The 17,672-nt window shown below is 42.6% G+C and overlaps 1 protein-coding gene across 2 annotated transcripts; it reads left to right on the forward strand.

The window, feature by feature from the left end:
• Nucleotides 1-3,186: 3,186 nt before the first annotated feature.
• Nucleotides 3,187-17,414, forward strand: LOC121612879 (la-related protein 4). Of its 2 annotated transcripts, XM_041946037.1 has the most exons (17): nucleotides 3,187-3,731; nucleotides 6,226-6,343; nucleotides 6,718-6,876; nucleotides 8,712-8,796; nucleotides 8,909-9,045; nucleotides 9,131-9,234; nucleotides 9,345-9,455; nucleotides 9,545-9,598; nucleotides 9,712-9,921; nucleotides 11,168-11,271; nucleotides 11,512-11,553; nucleotides 13,301-13,540; nucleotides 13,629-13,683; nucleotides 13,789-13,947; nucleotides 14,054-14,205; nucleotides 14,294-14,504; nucleotides 14,831-17,414. In XM_041946037.1, exons 1-17 carry the CDS (start codon nucleotides 3,615-3,617, stop codon nucleotides 15,221-15,223), a joined length of 2,451 nt encoding a protein of 816 aa, XP_041801971.1. In that variant the 5' UTR covers nucleotides 3,187-3,614; the 3' UTR covers nucleotides 15,224-17,414. The 2 variants fall into 2 exon arrangements, with proteins under 2 accessions (XP_041801971.1, XP_041801972.1); XM_041946038.1 differs by lacking the exon at nucleotides 11,512-11,553.
• Nucleotides 17,415-17,672: the final 258 nt, after the last annotated feature.

Here is a 17,672-nt window from a genome sequence, read left to right on the forward strand (position 1 = left end):
CTTGGTTTTTATCAGGTTTCACTTTGACTTCTGTCAAAAGTCCAATAACAGACAACACTAGCTCTGCAGTTCCTAAGCAATGACTTTAAATATGCAAAGGGACATCAAACCTCTACAGTGCACACATGGCTGTCTCCATTTGGACGGCTTTAAAGTGGGCTGAACGAGCACAACAGACTTGTTGTTGCTAGACCGTTGGAGACCAAAGCTTTACTATGTGATCATTACAAGTTACACGCCTTAGTAATTGCCAATCATCTTTAACATGCTCTTGGAAAACAAGTAGAGGAACATCAATCGGCCTTTATTAAAAGGAACATATATTCATAACCATGTTTGATTGATTCTGGACATGGTTGACTATCAATCATTCATTCAGTTAGATAGCCATGTGTTATTCAAAGACTATTCAAAGCATTTGACATCGTTCAACATGATTTTGTGTTCACAACACTAAGGACTCTTGGTTTTGGAGAAGGTTTCTGCAAGGTTATTCAAACATTTGGCATGATATTTATAGCTGTATCTCTTTCTATTACGCCAAAATGATTTATATTACGCAGCCAAGTGCTCGCTTACTTAATTGTATATCCTCAAATAAGGGAATCTGCATATTGATTATGAACACAAAATTAGTAAATTATTGTTAATCATTGGTTCTTAAGAGATCTATTTTTCTGTTTCTAAAATCATTTATCCATGTCAGTCTCTTTATGTTTCTCCTCAAATAATTAAGAAAGTCAATTCTGTCATTTTCAGTTTTATCTGGAAAATAAAAAAATCATTACCTAAACAGATCTCAGGTAATGAAAGACTACAGCAATGGTGGCCTGAAAGCTCTTGAATTTAAAAGCATGATCAGAGGATTTCAGCTGAATTGGATAAAAGTTGATGTGGCTCAGCCTGGTTCAATTATTATTATTATTATTGTTTACTGAAATATGATTTGGAGATTTCTAAACTGCCTATCAAGCTGTCAGATTTCCATCAATAACGTATTACTGGAAAATGAGATTTACCTATTATTTCAGACCGCATGGCTCCACCTTGTGGAATACTAGAACTATTACATTTAACAAGAAGATCACATTTCAACAAGAGCAGTGAAGTGACAAAAACTCAAAACTGGCTTTTCCCTCTAAGCCCTCTTTCATTGTCCTTTTCATTTTTTTATTCACATGGAGCATGCGGGTGCTGTATGTCAGACTTGCAGCCTTCTTCTAATAAAACAGCCAGGGACCACTGTAATTTATTCAGACTTTATTTCAAAATAAAATAACATGAACACAAAAATGTTGCTGGTCAGTTTCATTCGTGGGGATGAGCTAGCTGCTGAGGTTGAGCTCAGTCACGGTTCACGCTGTAAGCCAACTTCTCTCCTCCATGCGGCAAACGCACCAACTTACAGAAAATCGCCTCACCAACTGTGGAGGGTGCACACAGTGCAAACAGAAATTCAGAGGAAAAATGTTATACATCAAGAAAAATAAACCAAATTCATAAAAAATGCATTTGCTGATTTTGAAACTCTGTCAAAAATAATAAGAATTGGATGAGTATTGATTAATAAACATCATAGTGATCTGAAATGGCCAATTTATATTATATTTATAATGCATATCAATTTAGAATTACAAACAATGTTTATGCAGCTGCTGAGAATTTAGGGAAAAGATTTAATTTTGAAGTCGATCCTTGTGCTTTTTGTACAAAAGAAGCTGAAACCACTGAACATTTATTTTTCTCCTTCAGTTCCACTGCAGTTCTGGCAGGATGTCACTGACAATCCTTCATTTGATGCATCTAGTAGGTAGGTTTTAGTTTATGTGGACGGCCTAGCAACAATGATTTCACATGTGGTGAAGTTCATTGCAATATTGGCTAAATACAATACGCATACGTGGAAGTGGAACAACGATAATCCTGACATCTTTTCAAGTTTAAACCCTTTGACTGCCCTTGATGAAGATGTTTACAATGAACAATAATACCCATGGCAATCTGGCTCTGTGGTATTTGAAAGACCTTCATGAAAATTTGCAGATATGTGAGTCAGACGAAGCTTTTGGAATCTCTGTTTTGGTCCAGCTGTCGTGTTTCATTAGCAAAACCTATATTCTGCAACAAAAAGTGGATGAAGTACTTCTTTTTAATGGGTCCACACAGCCTCACTGCTCTGACTGAAAGTACAGTAGGCTGATTCAGTGTAACCTGCTGTGTTCGCTGACAAAAGAGAGAAAAGAGAAAACACGACTTGGTGTAAGAACCGTGTTAATAGCACCTTTGAGCCAACGCCATCGTACATACATTCTCACACTCAATGAGACTGCTTGCAATGTATTTCATGCACCCCCATCAACAGGTGAAACCTTTGACCTTTAGTTCTGCTATTTGAGGGAGCTCTCAAACAATGTGAGCAGCAAGACATATACAAACATATGATCTTGGCAAAGTCAACAATGCCAAAAGCATCAATACATAAGGAGGAGGTTGGTTGGTAGAGGGAGCTGCAGCAGCTAATTTTTGGTTTGGTAAAGTTGGCAGTTTTCAAATTGAACATTAAGGAAGACAAACAAATGTCTTTTATTGCGTAGTATATTTGTATTACTACGTTGGACAGTATGTGTAACTGTAGCACAGAGCAGCCATACAGGTGGACAACATGACTGGCCAGTAGCAGATATTATTTAACCCTCTGGGTTTGGTAATCCAAACAGCTCCAGACAGGTGTTTATTTCGCATTCCACAACTTTCCCAGTCTTTCGTTGCTGCTTTGTAATTACATGTATTTCAAATTAATAGTCATGCATTATTAGACTTTTTTTTAATTCACTACCTTCTTGAATGCGTCAGATTTCAGACAGTTCTAAACTAAAAACTAAGTGTTTTTTATTCATTTAACGTTTCAGGTTGGTTTGAATCCCTCTTTGTGCAATTCACCTTTAGCATAAAAGTAGATGGAATTGACTTTTTATCATTCTGAAAACACGATAACAAACAAGAAGTCTGCATGAGCCTGATCGTGGTACTCCTCGGCACGTAAATACTGGAATAAAAGGACTTTAATGCACTGAAAAAACTACTACATAAAACTACAATATGGATCCGGAAAAGGAAAAGGAAATGCTTTCTGCAAAGGTCATCGAGAACTCGCGGTGGCAGCTGGGACGTCGGCGGACGGTGTGCCTGCGCTGAGGAAGGGTGCGTGTCCCCAGTGTCCGCTCCGGTCGCCCGGTTAGGAATGCGCCTCACGAACCCGGTGTGTAGTGTATTATTTGATGAAACGCCAGCGGGGACTGTGGTCTAAGAAGAGTCATGGTTTGGCATCGCTTATACGATTAGTATCGTAGCGTGCAAGTTTGATTCATTGAGCTAGCTGGCGTTAGCCCGCTTCGTTGATTCATAGCACGCTAGGTCGTTAGCCTCAGTCTGTAGCACACCTGCTAGTCGGCTAGCTAGCTAGTAAGCTAGTTTCTGTGTGCTGCCGGCCAATCCAGTCGAACAGGAGAGAACCAGACTGACTGCTGAACCCAACCGCTATTTCTGAAAGAGGAGGTGGTGGCAGGCGGGGGCCGGGAGAACGCGACGGGGTGGAAGTGAGTCAGGAGCGGCTGATGAGTTCAGATCAGAGCGGAGAGCTGCCGCTGCTGCAGGAGGAGACTGATCCCGGACCGAAGACCGGTGGGAAGGACGAGGCTCCGCTGGGGAGCGAGGGAGGGTCAGGCGGCATGGTGAGTGAGGCCTTCTTTAGCTGGCGAGCTAGCTGGCTGGCTAAGCGACTGCTGCTCATTGGAGACCTGTTAGCACAGTACGCCCCCCTCTGCGTGATGGGCGATATTCATTAGGCAACAGCTAAAATTAACCCAAACAAGACATTTAATAAGCCACTAAGTTTAGGCTTGGCTTTGAGCTTGTAGCCATTCGCGTAAATTATCCACTCATATTGTTTAATGCCAAAGCGGTATTAATTATAAAGCGAAAACAGCCTCGGGCACCGAACATATGGCAGTGTTTGCACGACTACCAACTTGCAACCAGTACAGGCAGGTCATTTTACACACTTATCGTTACCCAGATCTCCACTGCAGCACCTTCAGATAGCAAGCTAACGCTAGCTTAGCCACCGTAACAAGCAAGCTCATTAAGTAGTTTGCTGAGTAATCATTAGCCTTTAAGTTAAGTTATGACACAGCTGTAGAATGTCAGTGCTATTTGGACCACAGAAGTGCTGACTGAATTGTTTTCTATCTGTAAGTGATCGATGCTTCGATTATTGGCCGAAGGATAAACGCTCCTTCAGTAACGTTGTCTGTTAGCTAATCGCGCTGCTAGCTAACTCAGCTAGCGCAGTGACATGCGTTGCAAATACCTGGCCTGTGCTGCGCAGCGCAGTCAGCTGACATTACTTGGCTTGCAACGGCCTGTAACACAGAAGCATGCATTGTAACCATGTGTCATGTTGCTCGCCACATAAATGTTTAGGCTTTCTTCTGAGTGACACCCAGGCCTAACCGTCACCACATCCATGCTTGTCTAATTGGTGGAGAGAAGTGCCTTGAGGCATATTGTTCACTGGCATCTGTACTTGTCAGCCCGGTCGCTTTTGCAAACAGGGGGTGCACCTATTAGCAGGTGACAGTGTCAGAAGAAGAAGCTGGTAAATGTTCCAGATACACGCGCCTCGAAGTTAATGTACAGTTGTCATCAGCTTGAATTAAAGCACAATCCACAGTTGGTTCACATGAAGTTCACATCAGTATCTGTATGCCTTAATATGTACAGTATGTGGTCTATTCTTGGCCATGGATCTTTGCAGGGTAAGGCGTTCTGCTGCCAGTTCATAGCCCTTTTGACATGGAGAGTCAGATCCAGTCCTTGATTCATGTGCATCAAAAATATGTAGGTGAAAGTTACACAAAGTACTCCTAGTATTGTGTTAGTGTGTTGTTTTACCCAGTTTTGTCAGCATTTATTGTGAAAAAGACATTGTAGTTGTGCAAAGCTTTAATAATCATTCTCCTCCCCAAGTTAACAAGGTAATGGCTTCTTTTGTCATCATGGGCCTCAATGTGGCACATTTCATTGTACTTCTCTGGTTTCCAATTAGATGCCATGGAGGCCCAATGGTATGCAGGTGTTCCCGCCATCCTAAGATTGCACCAGGTGATTTTGGTTTGTGCCCCCCAAATATAAGCTCAAAGTAATTAAAATCAGCAGGTGTAGTGATGGTTACCTGCATGTTATCAGTCCTCCATGGGACATTGCTCAACAGCACAGTTTGATTCCTTGTTCAGTCTGTCAGTCTTCAATTTTTTGTTGCTTGTTGTTACTGCCTGGTTTTTGTGTGTTGATGCTTTTGTGATGGTGGTATGTGAGTTCACACACTCAAAACAGATGTAATGTTTACCCAAACAACACAAGGTACAAATTTATTTTAATTTCCGACTAACACTCAGTAGCTGAAGGAGGTACATTTGCATCAGCCTGCAAAACTAAATGGTTACATGATTGATTTGTTAGTCAGAATTGTTTGAATTATATGGATTTTATTTTTCTGGAGTGTTTTGTTGCCTGTTAGTCAACTAGTGTTTGTTACTTTTAGATTTTCAAAGTCCATTGCCATAATTACATCAAGTTATCATGTTCCCCTAAGATTCTACTTGATGGTCATAGATACTCATACAGCTGTTGGATCTATTTGGTTTAATGCATTGAAGATGCCTGGTGCTGCTCCCTGCTCAGTGTTCGATATAAAAAGTAACTCGCTGTGTTATGTGTGTGTTGTTGAGTGTTAATGGGTCGACTGGATAGTTACAACACAAGCGTTGGTCTGTTGTGTGTTCAAATCTGTTCAGTGGTCAACAAATTTGTTTTTCAGTTGCTCAGATTTCTCAAAATCTTTAATAGTCTCGGAATGAATATGATGCCAAGCAAAGATGAGATGGCAAGTCTGAGGTGAATCAGCAAGAATATTAAGTGCATGATAGCGTAGTGTCGGTCACAATTGCAGATAAAGCGCATCAGTCACATTCAGATCTGGGTGAGCGTAAGTAAACTGTCAGATTGCGGCCTAATTTTAATAATTGGCGGAGTTACATGCAAACTGTTGTCCACTTTGTTTTAAACCTGTGTAAAATGTTTGACTTGGTTTAGGAACAAACATCATTCCGCTTTTAATGTTGCTATGAATTGAACTCGGCTGATCCTGCTGTTTCCGCTTTGAAGGTCACCTCTAAGGGCGCCGGTTTGAACCCAAATGCCAAGGTGTGGCAGGAGATGCCTGTGGCCTCCAGCGAGGCTGTTACCAACAGTCCTCATTGGCCCCCCTCAGACATCAGTGAAGGTGAGATACACGAACATCAGCCCAATTAAATGTCCATCAGAAAACTCCGAACTGATTTTATTACAATTGACAGAGCTTTAAAGTGTGGATAAAAAAAATAGCATGTCATTGGAAAAGTGGTCATTGGTTTTTATGTCTTTTGATATATTTACTTTTTCCTAGTTAGCACCAGCTATAACACTTATATCTTTGTTTAAACTAAATTTTGCCTTAAGGTTTCACTGTTTAGGCTTTTTTAAAGCCATTTTTCTTGACACCTGCATACATCTATGCTTTTATTAATGTACACATGCAGTATTTAGCCAAACACTGGGACGCAACTTTGAAAATGATCTGCTGTTGTTTCTCAATAAAACTCTTTACCTTGTCCACAGGTTATTCTGAGCCTTCGTCTGCTGGGTGCAAGCAGTACACTGTGGGATTCACGGCCCTGGATGACAGCAGCTCCACAGCAACAGCTGAGATAGCAGTAAATGGAATGGACCCTCCAGAGCTGGGATTTACTCCCGCTGAGTCCACCACAGGGACCTCAGGTCAGTTACGTCACCTTGTGTGCACACAGCAACCACGCATTTGTTCATTTTTTATTATCTAAATGCTAAAGTTTGCACAGGATTGAAACAGTAAAGTCTTGGGTTGAGTGGAATGAAAACCTTCAGACTGCTGGCTCTCATGATTTTACTCAACTTTATTGTCCCCTGGTGATGACATCAGGCTTATTTTCTTGAACTTTCTGGAACCACAAAATACACTACATATCTGTTTTCACAGGCTCAGAAGTACTCATTATTGAATAATAGTCACATGAGTTTTATATTAGTACTTATTGAAAGGATATATATATATATATGTATATGTTATGCTCAGCGTGCCTATTGAAACTGAGTGAAACACAATTTTTGATTGAGATGGCTTGATGTTACTGTCAGTTAAACCTAATAATTGTGTGAGAAGCCTTTCCAATGAGTACTGTAGTAACTTAGTAGCCACTTTTATGTTCACCTGTAATATCCACCTCAGCCCAATACAACAGTCCTGCCATTACATTTATCTTTACAAAATTTATACTGTTGAGTTTTTGCTCTTTTTGTCAGATTTAGACCAAAAAAAACATTTTGAGGGGGACAAATCATTAGTGACACCTCTGAATATAATGTAATCCAGTACAACATCATTGCTAATGATGACCTCAGTGATTAGAGATGTCCATTAAAAGGAGCAAAGGCATGGCTGGCTATAAGCTTTGCAAACCAAGGCCAGGGCAGCGCAACGTGTGTCTGTCGGCTGCTCCGATGCTCTCACTTCCAGTGCTGAGTGCCAGTGAAGTCGCCCAAACTCCTTTTTAACCAGATGCTGGTCCAGCCTCCTCCACTGCTGTCCAGTATGACCTCCAATGTGCAGAAGTCTGGTCTTCTCACATCACAGATGATTCATTGAAGTGTGGGTCTCATGGGTACAGCTTCAGACGCATGTAGGCTGATCACAGGAGTTTAGTGTGGGGTGCGCTGAACTGACAGTAACCGGGCAGGGGAGTGAAATATATATTTTTCTTGGAGGCCAGATTCCAAAAAGGTTGGGATGCTGTATATAACATAAAACACTTGTTTGGAACACTTCATAAAATGGTTGTCTGTAAACACAATTTGTTTGCAAATGATTGCACTTTGTGTCTCAACTTTTTTGGAATCAAGGTTGTATTGTCTGTAAGGTTCATTCAAGAAAAGACATCAGTTATAACGAGGATGGAGATTTTTTTGTGGCATTTCGTACCTTTGTTGATTGTGACGGGTGCAGAGGCAGACACGGGGAGAGGGAGGGAGAGAGAGAGAGGAGGTATGACATGCAACAAAGGTCGCAGGTGGCGGAATCAAACCAGTGACAAATGCGGCCATGTGCTGTAACCATTTGGCTACCAAGGCGCTCCATGTTGAGTGTCAGTGAAAACAAACACAAAGAGCATGAAACAATAAACCACAACAGGCGCATGACAAGCAGGTGCCTCTGACAATCCTGATTTAGGGGATGACCCTATTACTGCTAAAACATATAACTGAATGAAGTCCTCTGACGGCGCCCACAAAGACTCAACATTATGGGCTCATAAAAGTTAGACGAGCAGAGTTGTAATGGATTGCATTAAGACTTTACAGGTGTAGCTAACAAAGTGGCCACTGAGTGTATGTTCACCCTTTATGGCAGGGGGTTGATGACACAGGTCACATGACAAATACTGTTACCAAGACCAAATGTGGGTTGGCCCCCCACCCAATCGCAGAGTCTCTCTGAAAGGTGTCAATGTTGCAGATGAATTTGATATAGATTATACTGTCACTTTCCTTACCGCTGACATTTTGTTTTTGGTTCTCAGCTGATTCCAAAACTGAAGAACAGCCGATCTCCTCTGAGAATCTACGAGAGTCTCTGAAGAAAGAGCTGGAGTTTTATTTCTCTCGGTAAGAGCCAAGCACGCAAACCACCTTTTATACTGCAGAATGTGGAAAGCGGACTTATTTCCCAAGTCAAGTGAAGGCTAATCTACAAGAATCTTGTCCTTCTGTGATTCAGAGAAAACCTCTCGAAGGATTTGTACCTCATGTCCCAGATGGACAGTGACCAGTTTGTCCCTATTTGGACTATAGCCAGCATGGAGGGCATCAAGGTCCTCACCACTGACATGGACCTCATCCTGGATGTGTTAAGATGTAAGTGCAAAGATTTAGATATGGTGTAAGTTAAAATGATGTGCATACATGTGTGATGTGTTTAGACTCCCTGATTTTCCCTCAGCCTCGCCGATGGTACAAGTGGACGAGAAAGGGGAGAAAGTGCGTCCAAATCACAAGCGGTGCATTATCATCCTGAGGGAGGTCCCTGAAACCACACCTGTCGAGGTAACGTTTCCTTGTGCCTACGTTAACGAACACTGCACGTCTGTGGAAGCATGAGATTGCAGTTAATGTTCACCTGATGTGTGAGACCATTCTTTGTATCTAAATCACAGGAAGTGGAGTCACTGTTCAAAAATGACAACTGTCCAAAGGTGATAAGTGTCGAGTTCGCGCACAACAACAACTGGTACATCACATTCCAATCAGACACAGACGCTCAGCAGGTAATGCAAGTCATACGGCACTTTTCTGAACATTCAGTTGAAATGCTGAACCACGACTTGCTTTACGATTCCTTCTTTTGCTCCTCCAGGCATACAAGTACTTGAGAGAGGAAGTAAAAACATTTCAGGGAAACCCCATTATGGTGAGTTCACGATAAACTCTTGTCATTTTGAAAAGCCCATTTGTGAATTTGTTTTGAGTCATTTAACTCCTTGCTCTTTTCCTGATTTGTTTTTTTTCCCCCCATGCTGACAGGCCAGGATAAAGGCCATCAACACATTCTTTGCAAAGAATGGCTACCGTAGCATGGACAGCAGCCTGTACGCTCAGCAGTCCCAGAGCCAGTCCCAGTACAGCTCTCCACTCTACATGCAGCACGTCTACCCCCAGCAGCAGTACCCAGTCTACGGCATCGTACCTCCCACCTGGACGCCTTCGCCCACACCGTATTTTGAAACTCCTCTGGTGAGACGCACTGCACCTACACTGCTGTGAGACAAGTCGCACTAACTCAGACCTGCTCTGGAATCCGTCCCTCACGCACCTTCGTTGAAAACATTCACTTCCAGTTGCTGCTGATTGTGTGTCCGTGTGCCATCAGCATTCAATGCATAAAATATGATGCAAGCAATTAAGCTTGAAAGCCACAAGTTGTGCACCAGCAGTAGTTGTTGTCCCCCTGCGTCCAAAAAGCCTGCACGATTGCCTGTTAGTCATCGCCGCCTTGTTTGTTGTGACATCTGAAGAGTGAATTGTGAATTGACATCAGTCTTTCTCCCTTCTTGCAATTGGACTTATCAGTAGACATAAACAAACATTATTTTGCACGCAAGTTAAGCCCGGGTCAGCCGGCTTTCCAGCTTTAATCCGTACGCTTCAAAACTTTTGCAAAGAGATGACAACTTTGCAAGTTTGTTTTTTTTATACACTGAAAAATCCACTTCAAAAGACATATCTAACTGGACTCTTCCAAAGTCAGACCCAGTGATGAGATCAAGATGCGCATAGAGGGAAACCAGGGAGTGAAGTAACTAGCTTCGGTTCTCTCTTTCGCCTCCTCATCTTTAACTTCTTTTTCTTTTCTCTCTCTATTCTTCCCTTCCTAAGCTAGGTGCTTCGCTCTCATCCCGATGAGCGTTCAGATTATGAGATCTGAGGGTCAAAGGCTCATGGGAAGATCAATCAATGTGAATTCATCTGCTTGACAAACAGTATCTCTCAAAGTGCCATTTGTGGTGCATTAAAATATTAGCAGCCCACCTGGGTCTTACACGGGCGTTGTCAGCTCTTCTAAGTGAGTTTATAGTTGGTTGCAGATTGCCAAACATGGAGTATGTTGACATCAAGGTGTCCCTGCTTCAGCCAATCATGAGCACAGATGTAGTCCTGCATGTCTCCACGTTTATCCTGAGGACACAGCATGCCGTCTTGCTCCTCCAGCAAACTGACGACACCAGTGTTTCCTTTGAAGTTCATTTAGTTCACACATTATTTTGCAAAACAAGTTAGCCAAAATTTTCATTTTATTTTATTTTTTTTTTAACAATTCTACACTCTGAGTGAACACACAAAATAATACAAAGGTATAATAATATAGGAAATTTAAATCCAGGCCCTTGTGGTGGCTGCTAAGCAAATAACTGAATAAACTGTTTCAAGAAACAGGATTTGTAAACACTTTCTTTTTTTTTTTTTTTTTTCCCTTGTGCAGGCACCGTTTCCCAACAGTAGCTTTGTGAATGGATTTGGCTCAGCCGGACACTACAAAACTGGTTCCAATTCTCTGAACATCACGCGCCCATTCAACAGAAACCGGTAAAGACTTCTTCTTCCACATGCTGATTGTTAATTCATGTGTCTTTCTTGTTTTTCTTTTCTTTTTTTTTAAAGTTTTGACCTATCTAATTGTGGTATTTGCATAATCTAATTTAAATGTTTAACTCCTTGATGTTAAACCATGCACTTCAGATCATCTGCTGTTAAATTTTGTCTAAAGATGATGTAACCTCAGCAGGGAATTGTTCTTCACTCCCTGTCTTCTTACTGTCCCCACAGTGTCCCCCTCTATTCAAGAAAGAATGTAATAAATGCCTTCAGGTACCACTATTATACTGTATGATAAGCTTCATTGCTACCCTCATCTCTTACCATACTGCAGCAGCCAAATGACTTAATCCGTAACGGGGCCCCATGCCTTCTGCCAGTCAGATTTGAATAGCCATAATCCTTTTCATCGGTGTGATAAATGTTTGTTGCCAGGTAATGGACATCCTGGTTTTGTTGTGTCGTTTGATAAATGTAGGCTTACCTACGACATGGCAGCAGCTGCAGCAGCTGCTGTTATCTGATTCTGTGCTGGCTTTTTCCAGTTCTAGCCACCTTGGCTCCAAAATATCCTCTTTGCTTCAACATTATTACATATAACAATTTCTCCCCATCACAACTAACCACCCATTGTGTTTGGTCATTGTTTTTCTTTGTTTTACTGCTGCTTTCTTCGTCAGTGATTGTATTACCATAGTCCATGTGTTATTATATGCTATAACAAAGAAATGCTGGCACTGTGGAGTTGAGCCCTGGTCAGCCGGCTTTCCACCTTTAATCCGTACGCTTCAAAACTTTTGCAAAGAGATGACAACTTTGCAAGTTTGTTTTTTTTATACACTGAAAAATCCACTTCACAAAAGAATTATCTAACTGGACTCTTCCAAAGTCAGACCCAGTGATGAGATCAAGATGCGCATAGAGGGAAACCAGGGAGTGAAGTAACTAGCTTCGGTTCTCTCTTTCGCCTCCTCATCTTTAACTTCTTTTTCTTTTCTCTCTCTATTCTTCCCTTCCTAAGCTAGGTGCTTCGCTCTCATCCCGATGAGCGTTCAGATTATGAGATCTGAGGGTCAAAGGCTCATGGGAAGATCAATCAATGTGAATTCATCTGCTTGACAAACAGTATCTCTCAAAGTGCCATTTGTGGTGCATTAAAATATTAGCAGCCCGCCTGGGTCTTACACGGGCGTTGTCAGCTCTTCTAAGTGAGTTTATAGTTGGTTGCAGATTGCCAAACATGGAGTATGTTGACATCAAGGTGTCCCTGCTTCAGCCAATCATGAGCACAGATGTAGTCCTGCATGTCTCCACGTTTATCCTGAGGACACAGCATGCCGTCTTGCTCCTCCAGCAAACTGACGACACCAGTGTTTCCTTTGAAGTTCATTTAGATGCTTCAGCCTCCATCATGACGCTGTGTAAAACATAAATAAAAACAACACGCAGTCATTTGCAAGCAAATCATCAAATTCAGAATAAGGATATATTTACAAAATCAATGAAGTTTAGGAGGTAAAATATTAAATATATTGTCTTTGTACTGTTTTCAGTCGTTGTACTGTCAAAACGTATTAGCAAATGATCATTCTATTTAACACAGCGTCCCGAATTGCTTAGAATCGGGGATGTAATTGCATTCATATCCAAATACAAGCTCCACTCACCAGACAGGTGATAGCCTGTTAAATCGGATTTGCGTATCTGTAACAGCTGCTGGACATTGAAACAATTGCTTGCAAATGTATCATCACCTGATAATAACTGACAAAACATAAAGATGACTTTGTGTTCACTGGGATGGATTTCATTCAATCATCAATCATTCATCAATTCTGTCTTTACAATTTTTTGTATTTGCTGTAAATACCAGCAGTATAGTCAGTGTGACACCTACTGAAGTCCAAACTTATCCCCACAAGTAAAAAAGCTCTACAGGAAACACTGGTTAGTATGTTTTAAGAGTATTCTCAAGATAATATTGACCCTGCTCATTTTCACCTTTTCCCCTCCGCAACAGAAACCATGTGAAGCCCCAGGCGAGGACAAGCGAGGTGACCACTGCGTCTATAACTCCTGTCCCGTTGGAGAGTCTGACTGGACTGTGCAGCCCGCAGCCCCCCGCTCCTAGTGCCGCAGGGGCCACCACCACTAACCCAGTCCAGACAGCCTCTGACCTGAGCTCAGCGTTCTCACATCTCTCCTCCTCTTCCTCATCTTTGGACCCCAGCGATGACAGCGGCATGGCCGGACGTGGAAGGTAAACCTGTTCTACCCGTCTGTTCATGTCTGATTTGTGCTTGGCCTGCTGCTGGTGGCCTGTGACTGATCATTTATTTGCATTTCAGACGGGGCACAACCTACAGAGGAACACGGAGGAGGCGAGAAGATGAACGGATTGCGGTAAATGGCAGTTTTCATGTTGCCTTCAGGCGTTTGTCATTTTAAAAGCATGAAGCATCTCGTGATCTTTCCGTTTATTGGCTCCATTTCAATTTCCTTTCTCAGAGGCCGGTACCGCTCGCAGAGGTAAAGGTTTCTCCACCCAAGTTTGACTTGGCGGCTACCAATTTCCCACCTCTTCCTGGCTGCGTGGTCAGTACACAGGGAGAGCCAGTGCTAGAAAACCGAATGTCAGATGTTGTACGCGGCTTGTACCGGGACAAGGTAAGAAGAAATTAAACCTGGCTAACTTGGATTAAACTGCAGTGAGATGATTGTTGAGAGAGGGAGCTTTTGAGGTGTAACGTGCGTGCCACCTTGCTGTTTATAGACCGAACAAGCCAATAAAGAAGCCACTGTGAGTCCAGGTTCAGGCCAAGCCCCAGCCCCAGCCCAAGTCGCAGAGGAGGCTGTGGCTGTCTCAAGTCCTGCCCTGGCAGCAGCAAAATCTGCTACACAACCACTCGGACCCTCAGCCCCTGGGTAAGACATCAAACATCAAAATTTAAACACAAAGGCCTGCATTAAACTTCATGTCGTAACTAATGTTGGGTACTCCTTGTTCTGACAGTATTGCTCGTCAGGAGAAGAGGGTTGACCGGGCAGAGCCCCCAGCTCCAGCTCCAAAAGTGACTCCACGCACACCGGCTCTAACTACCGTAAACCCGCCCTCCTCCACGCAGCCCGTGCCTAGCTCCAGGCCTCAGCCCTCTGCTGCCTCCACGCCAGCGACACCCAGCACGCCGGCCCCTGCTACAGCCACTATTCCCAGCCCTGCACAGGTGAGAATCTGTCGTAACAGCCCCCACTGGAGCACAGCTGTCCTCCCGATGATGAGATCTTTTGCGCATAGAGGGAAGTGAGGTAGTGGACCGACTGGCTTTGGTTCCCTCCCACCTCCTCTATCTTCCTCTCTCCTTCAGAATTTCTGTCTTTTAACTCTCTCTGCCTTTTCCCACCAAAAGTTCAGAAAGTTCACTCCTACCCCAATGAGCGTTGAGATTATGAGATCTGAGGGATTGACAAGAGGAACCACGAGACTGAACGTATAAATCTTATTCTGTCTTGCATGTTTTAAAATTGTGCTTTTTTCCCTGCCTTGGTTCAGGAGCCCCGTAAGCTCAGCTACGCCGAGGTGTGCCAACGGCCGCCCAAGGACCCTCCCCCTGCGGCCCCTGCCCCAGCTTCCTCGGGCACCGCATCGGGCCAGCCGTTGCGCGAGCTGCGTGTGAACAAGGCAGAGGAGCCGGGCTCCAGCAGCGGTCCCGGAGACAAGCAAGAGAAAGGCCACGACAGGGAGGGTGGATGGGAATGCAAGGAGAGCCGGCCACCACGTGAACGTGACTCTCAAGGCTACTACCGCAGCAATGGCCCCAGAGGCACCGGGGGCCTCAAATTTCGGGACCAGAGGCGCCCGCCTCCGGCCCGACGCGGCTCCCCCCAGGGAGGCTACAGGCACACTGGCAAAGAGCAGAATATCCCACCAGTATCGCCAAAGTAAAAACTTGATATGAATAGAAAAAAGATGTATGAATATATACATGGATATATATAATTATATAAAAATGAATAACATAAAAGCAACATTATGGTAGCCACCTTCCCCCCTGGAACTTGTCCAAAGAAAAGCTTTTAAAATGACAATAAGACCGGGACATCCAGGACTAATGGGCAAAATGACACCTGAAGAACTTGGATGAGTGTTTTTCAAAAGGAAACAAAAAGCTTGTTTTGGCCTCCGGCATTATGCTTAAAAGAATTTTAAGTGCGATTTATCTGGAGGACATCTCATTTATGCTCTGCTAGGGAAAGGTGGGAGGACGGGCCTCGTAAATGGCCCTCTACCTTCTTGTTTTATTTTAACGAATAGATGTCTGCAAGAACAATATGCACTAAGAAGAAAAGAACATGCATATATGTCATGTACATGTACAAAAATATCACTAACACGCAATGAGACATCAGTTTGTTTGTTTGTTTTCCTTGTGTGCTTAGGTTTGCAAGTGTGACTGAAGGGTTGACTGATGTCTGTGTATGCATTGATTGTTAAGCAAAATGATTGAAGTGCTACAGTGTGCTGTTGCACTGATGTAATGAAATGGATGAGTTTTTTTTTTTTTTTTTCGATTTTTACATCAGAGATTCAGAATCATTGCCCTGAAACTGGACAATGCAGTCTTCTAATGTATATTAATGAAAGATGTTCTATGGTGGTATTTTGATCCTGGTTCATAATTGGCTTAAATCGTAATCAGTCAGATATCAGAAGCTGTCGATGTACGCCGCAGTCAGATGTGTGGTTTTGTTTGAAGCCGAAATCCACTTCGGGGCGCCCGCTGGCCCCTTGGCCATGGTGAACCTGCTAGCCTGGTCCAAAGTTTTTCATGTTAAGTTTTATCTCTGTCTATCTGAACCAATTCTGGGGCGTGCCCACTCTGATGGATTCAGAACATTGTCATGTTGATAATCAGTCAGGTTCTCTGTTTACATGTTTGTTTGGGTAGTGGGTTGATGTTTTCCAAGAAAGAAAAAAAAGCAGAATAGGTTCATGGTAAGATTTGACTGTTCGGTGCGCCTGATGGTTTAGGTGAGGTTTGGCTTTTCTACATCATCACAGGATATCCAGGTTAAGCTTATATCTGTGAATTGTTCTCAACAATGGCATAGTGTCAAAAATAGACTTGAGGAGTGCTGTTAGCTAAGGGTGATAGCTACATAATATTGGGCAGCCAAGTCGTGGGTACAAAGAGAATCGGAGCATTTTCACGTGCTATGTGCCAGCTGCCTACGATCATAGTGTGCTCGGATAAAGTTTTGATTTTTACTCACGAGGTCCGGTAAATAATGTAGTGTCGGGGGAATCTTTTGGCCCAGTGAAACTGGATTTTGAAGAAGCTGTAGAGGTGTAGTTGCCTATGCTATATTGTAATAACCCTTCACTAGAAATGTGTGTGGGAGAATGTAATTGTTGTAGTACTGAATTTACAGAGGGAGGCTTTTGACAGCAGGTATCACCAGATTGTTTTGTGCTTTTAGGGTGAGTTTGCCGGGTTTTTTTGTTGTTGTTTTTTTCCTTTGTTTTTTTTTTTCTTTTCTCTCCTTTTTTTAATTTTTTGAAAAACAAACAGGTTGACTTAGAATTTGAAGTTTGACTCACTGTATGTATTGCTTTTTAAAATTTATTTATTTTAATTCTGATGCACAACGCTTTTCTCCCAATCTTGGTAGGCTGGTTTCCCCAAAGTTGTGTGAAATCGCATTGGCAAAATAAAATCACGCATATGACATTTATATACTGTTCCAGATGTCAGCTGAGCGAAGATACTTGATGCATTGACTTTGGGTTTAGTAATGCAGTAAACGAGTAACCAATCACTGGGGCTGTTATTTCTTTTTCATTAATGAGTATGAGCAGCTAGTGGTTTAGTATGATTAAATAAATGCACTAACTTGTTTTTAAAAAGAATCTTACTCATGAGTAATGTGAAATCATTTTAGAAGCATATGGTTGATGTTGACAGGCTTGCAAATACCTACAGGAATTGCCCCTCCCCCCTCCATATGTTTGGGTTATTTTCTGTTAATTTGGGTTGGGGTGGCAAAAGGAAATATAGTAATGGATCAACCAAGTGTTTGAGACACAATCCTAGAACTGTATGAAATGTCACCAAAAATAAATTATTTTGATTTGGCTTTCCAGTGTCACATTTCTTTCTGCTTTCTTGTGTTTTGCTACGCTACACACATATGGACAGATGACCGGGTTCCAGTGTTTTATACAAATCAATCAGCAGTGACGTCTGTTTTAACTATTTGAAGGCGTTCGATAAACCGATCCAGGCCTCCACCCCCGACAGGTCCCGTCACAGTGTCAGGTTTCGGGTGGGGTTTAGCACTGGCCCTGGATTATAGCAGGATCTTTTTCAAATGTAATGGAGAAATATCTCTGT

Source organism: Chelmon rostratus, chromosome 10 (genome assembly GCF_017976325.1).
Source record: "Chelmon rostratus isolate fCheRos1 chromosome 10, fCheRos1.pri, whole genome shotgun sequence".
Lineage (NCBI taxonomy): Eukaryota > Metazoa > Chordata > Actinopteri > Chaetodontiformes > Chaetodontidae > Chelmon > Chelmon rostratus.

What these genes read in the sequence shown, in the direction of transcription:
- LOC121612879 (XM_041946037.1), top strand. Translation starts at nt 3,615, where the DNA reads ATGAGTTCAGATCAGAGCGGAGAGCTGCCGCTGCTGCAGGAGGAGACT. An exon ending in TTCAGGGAAACCCCATTATG is followed by an intron (nt 9,599 to 9,711) that starts GTGAGTTCACGA and finishes CCATGCTGACAG; the next exon opens with GCCAGGATAAAGGCCATCAA. An exon ending in CGTATTTTGAAACTCCTCTG is followed by an intron (nt 9,922 to 11,167) that starts GTGAGACGCACT and finishes TCCCTTGTGCAG; the next exon opens with GCACCGTTTCCCAACAGTAG.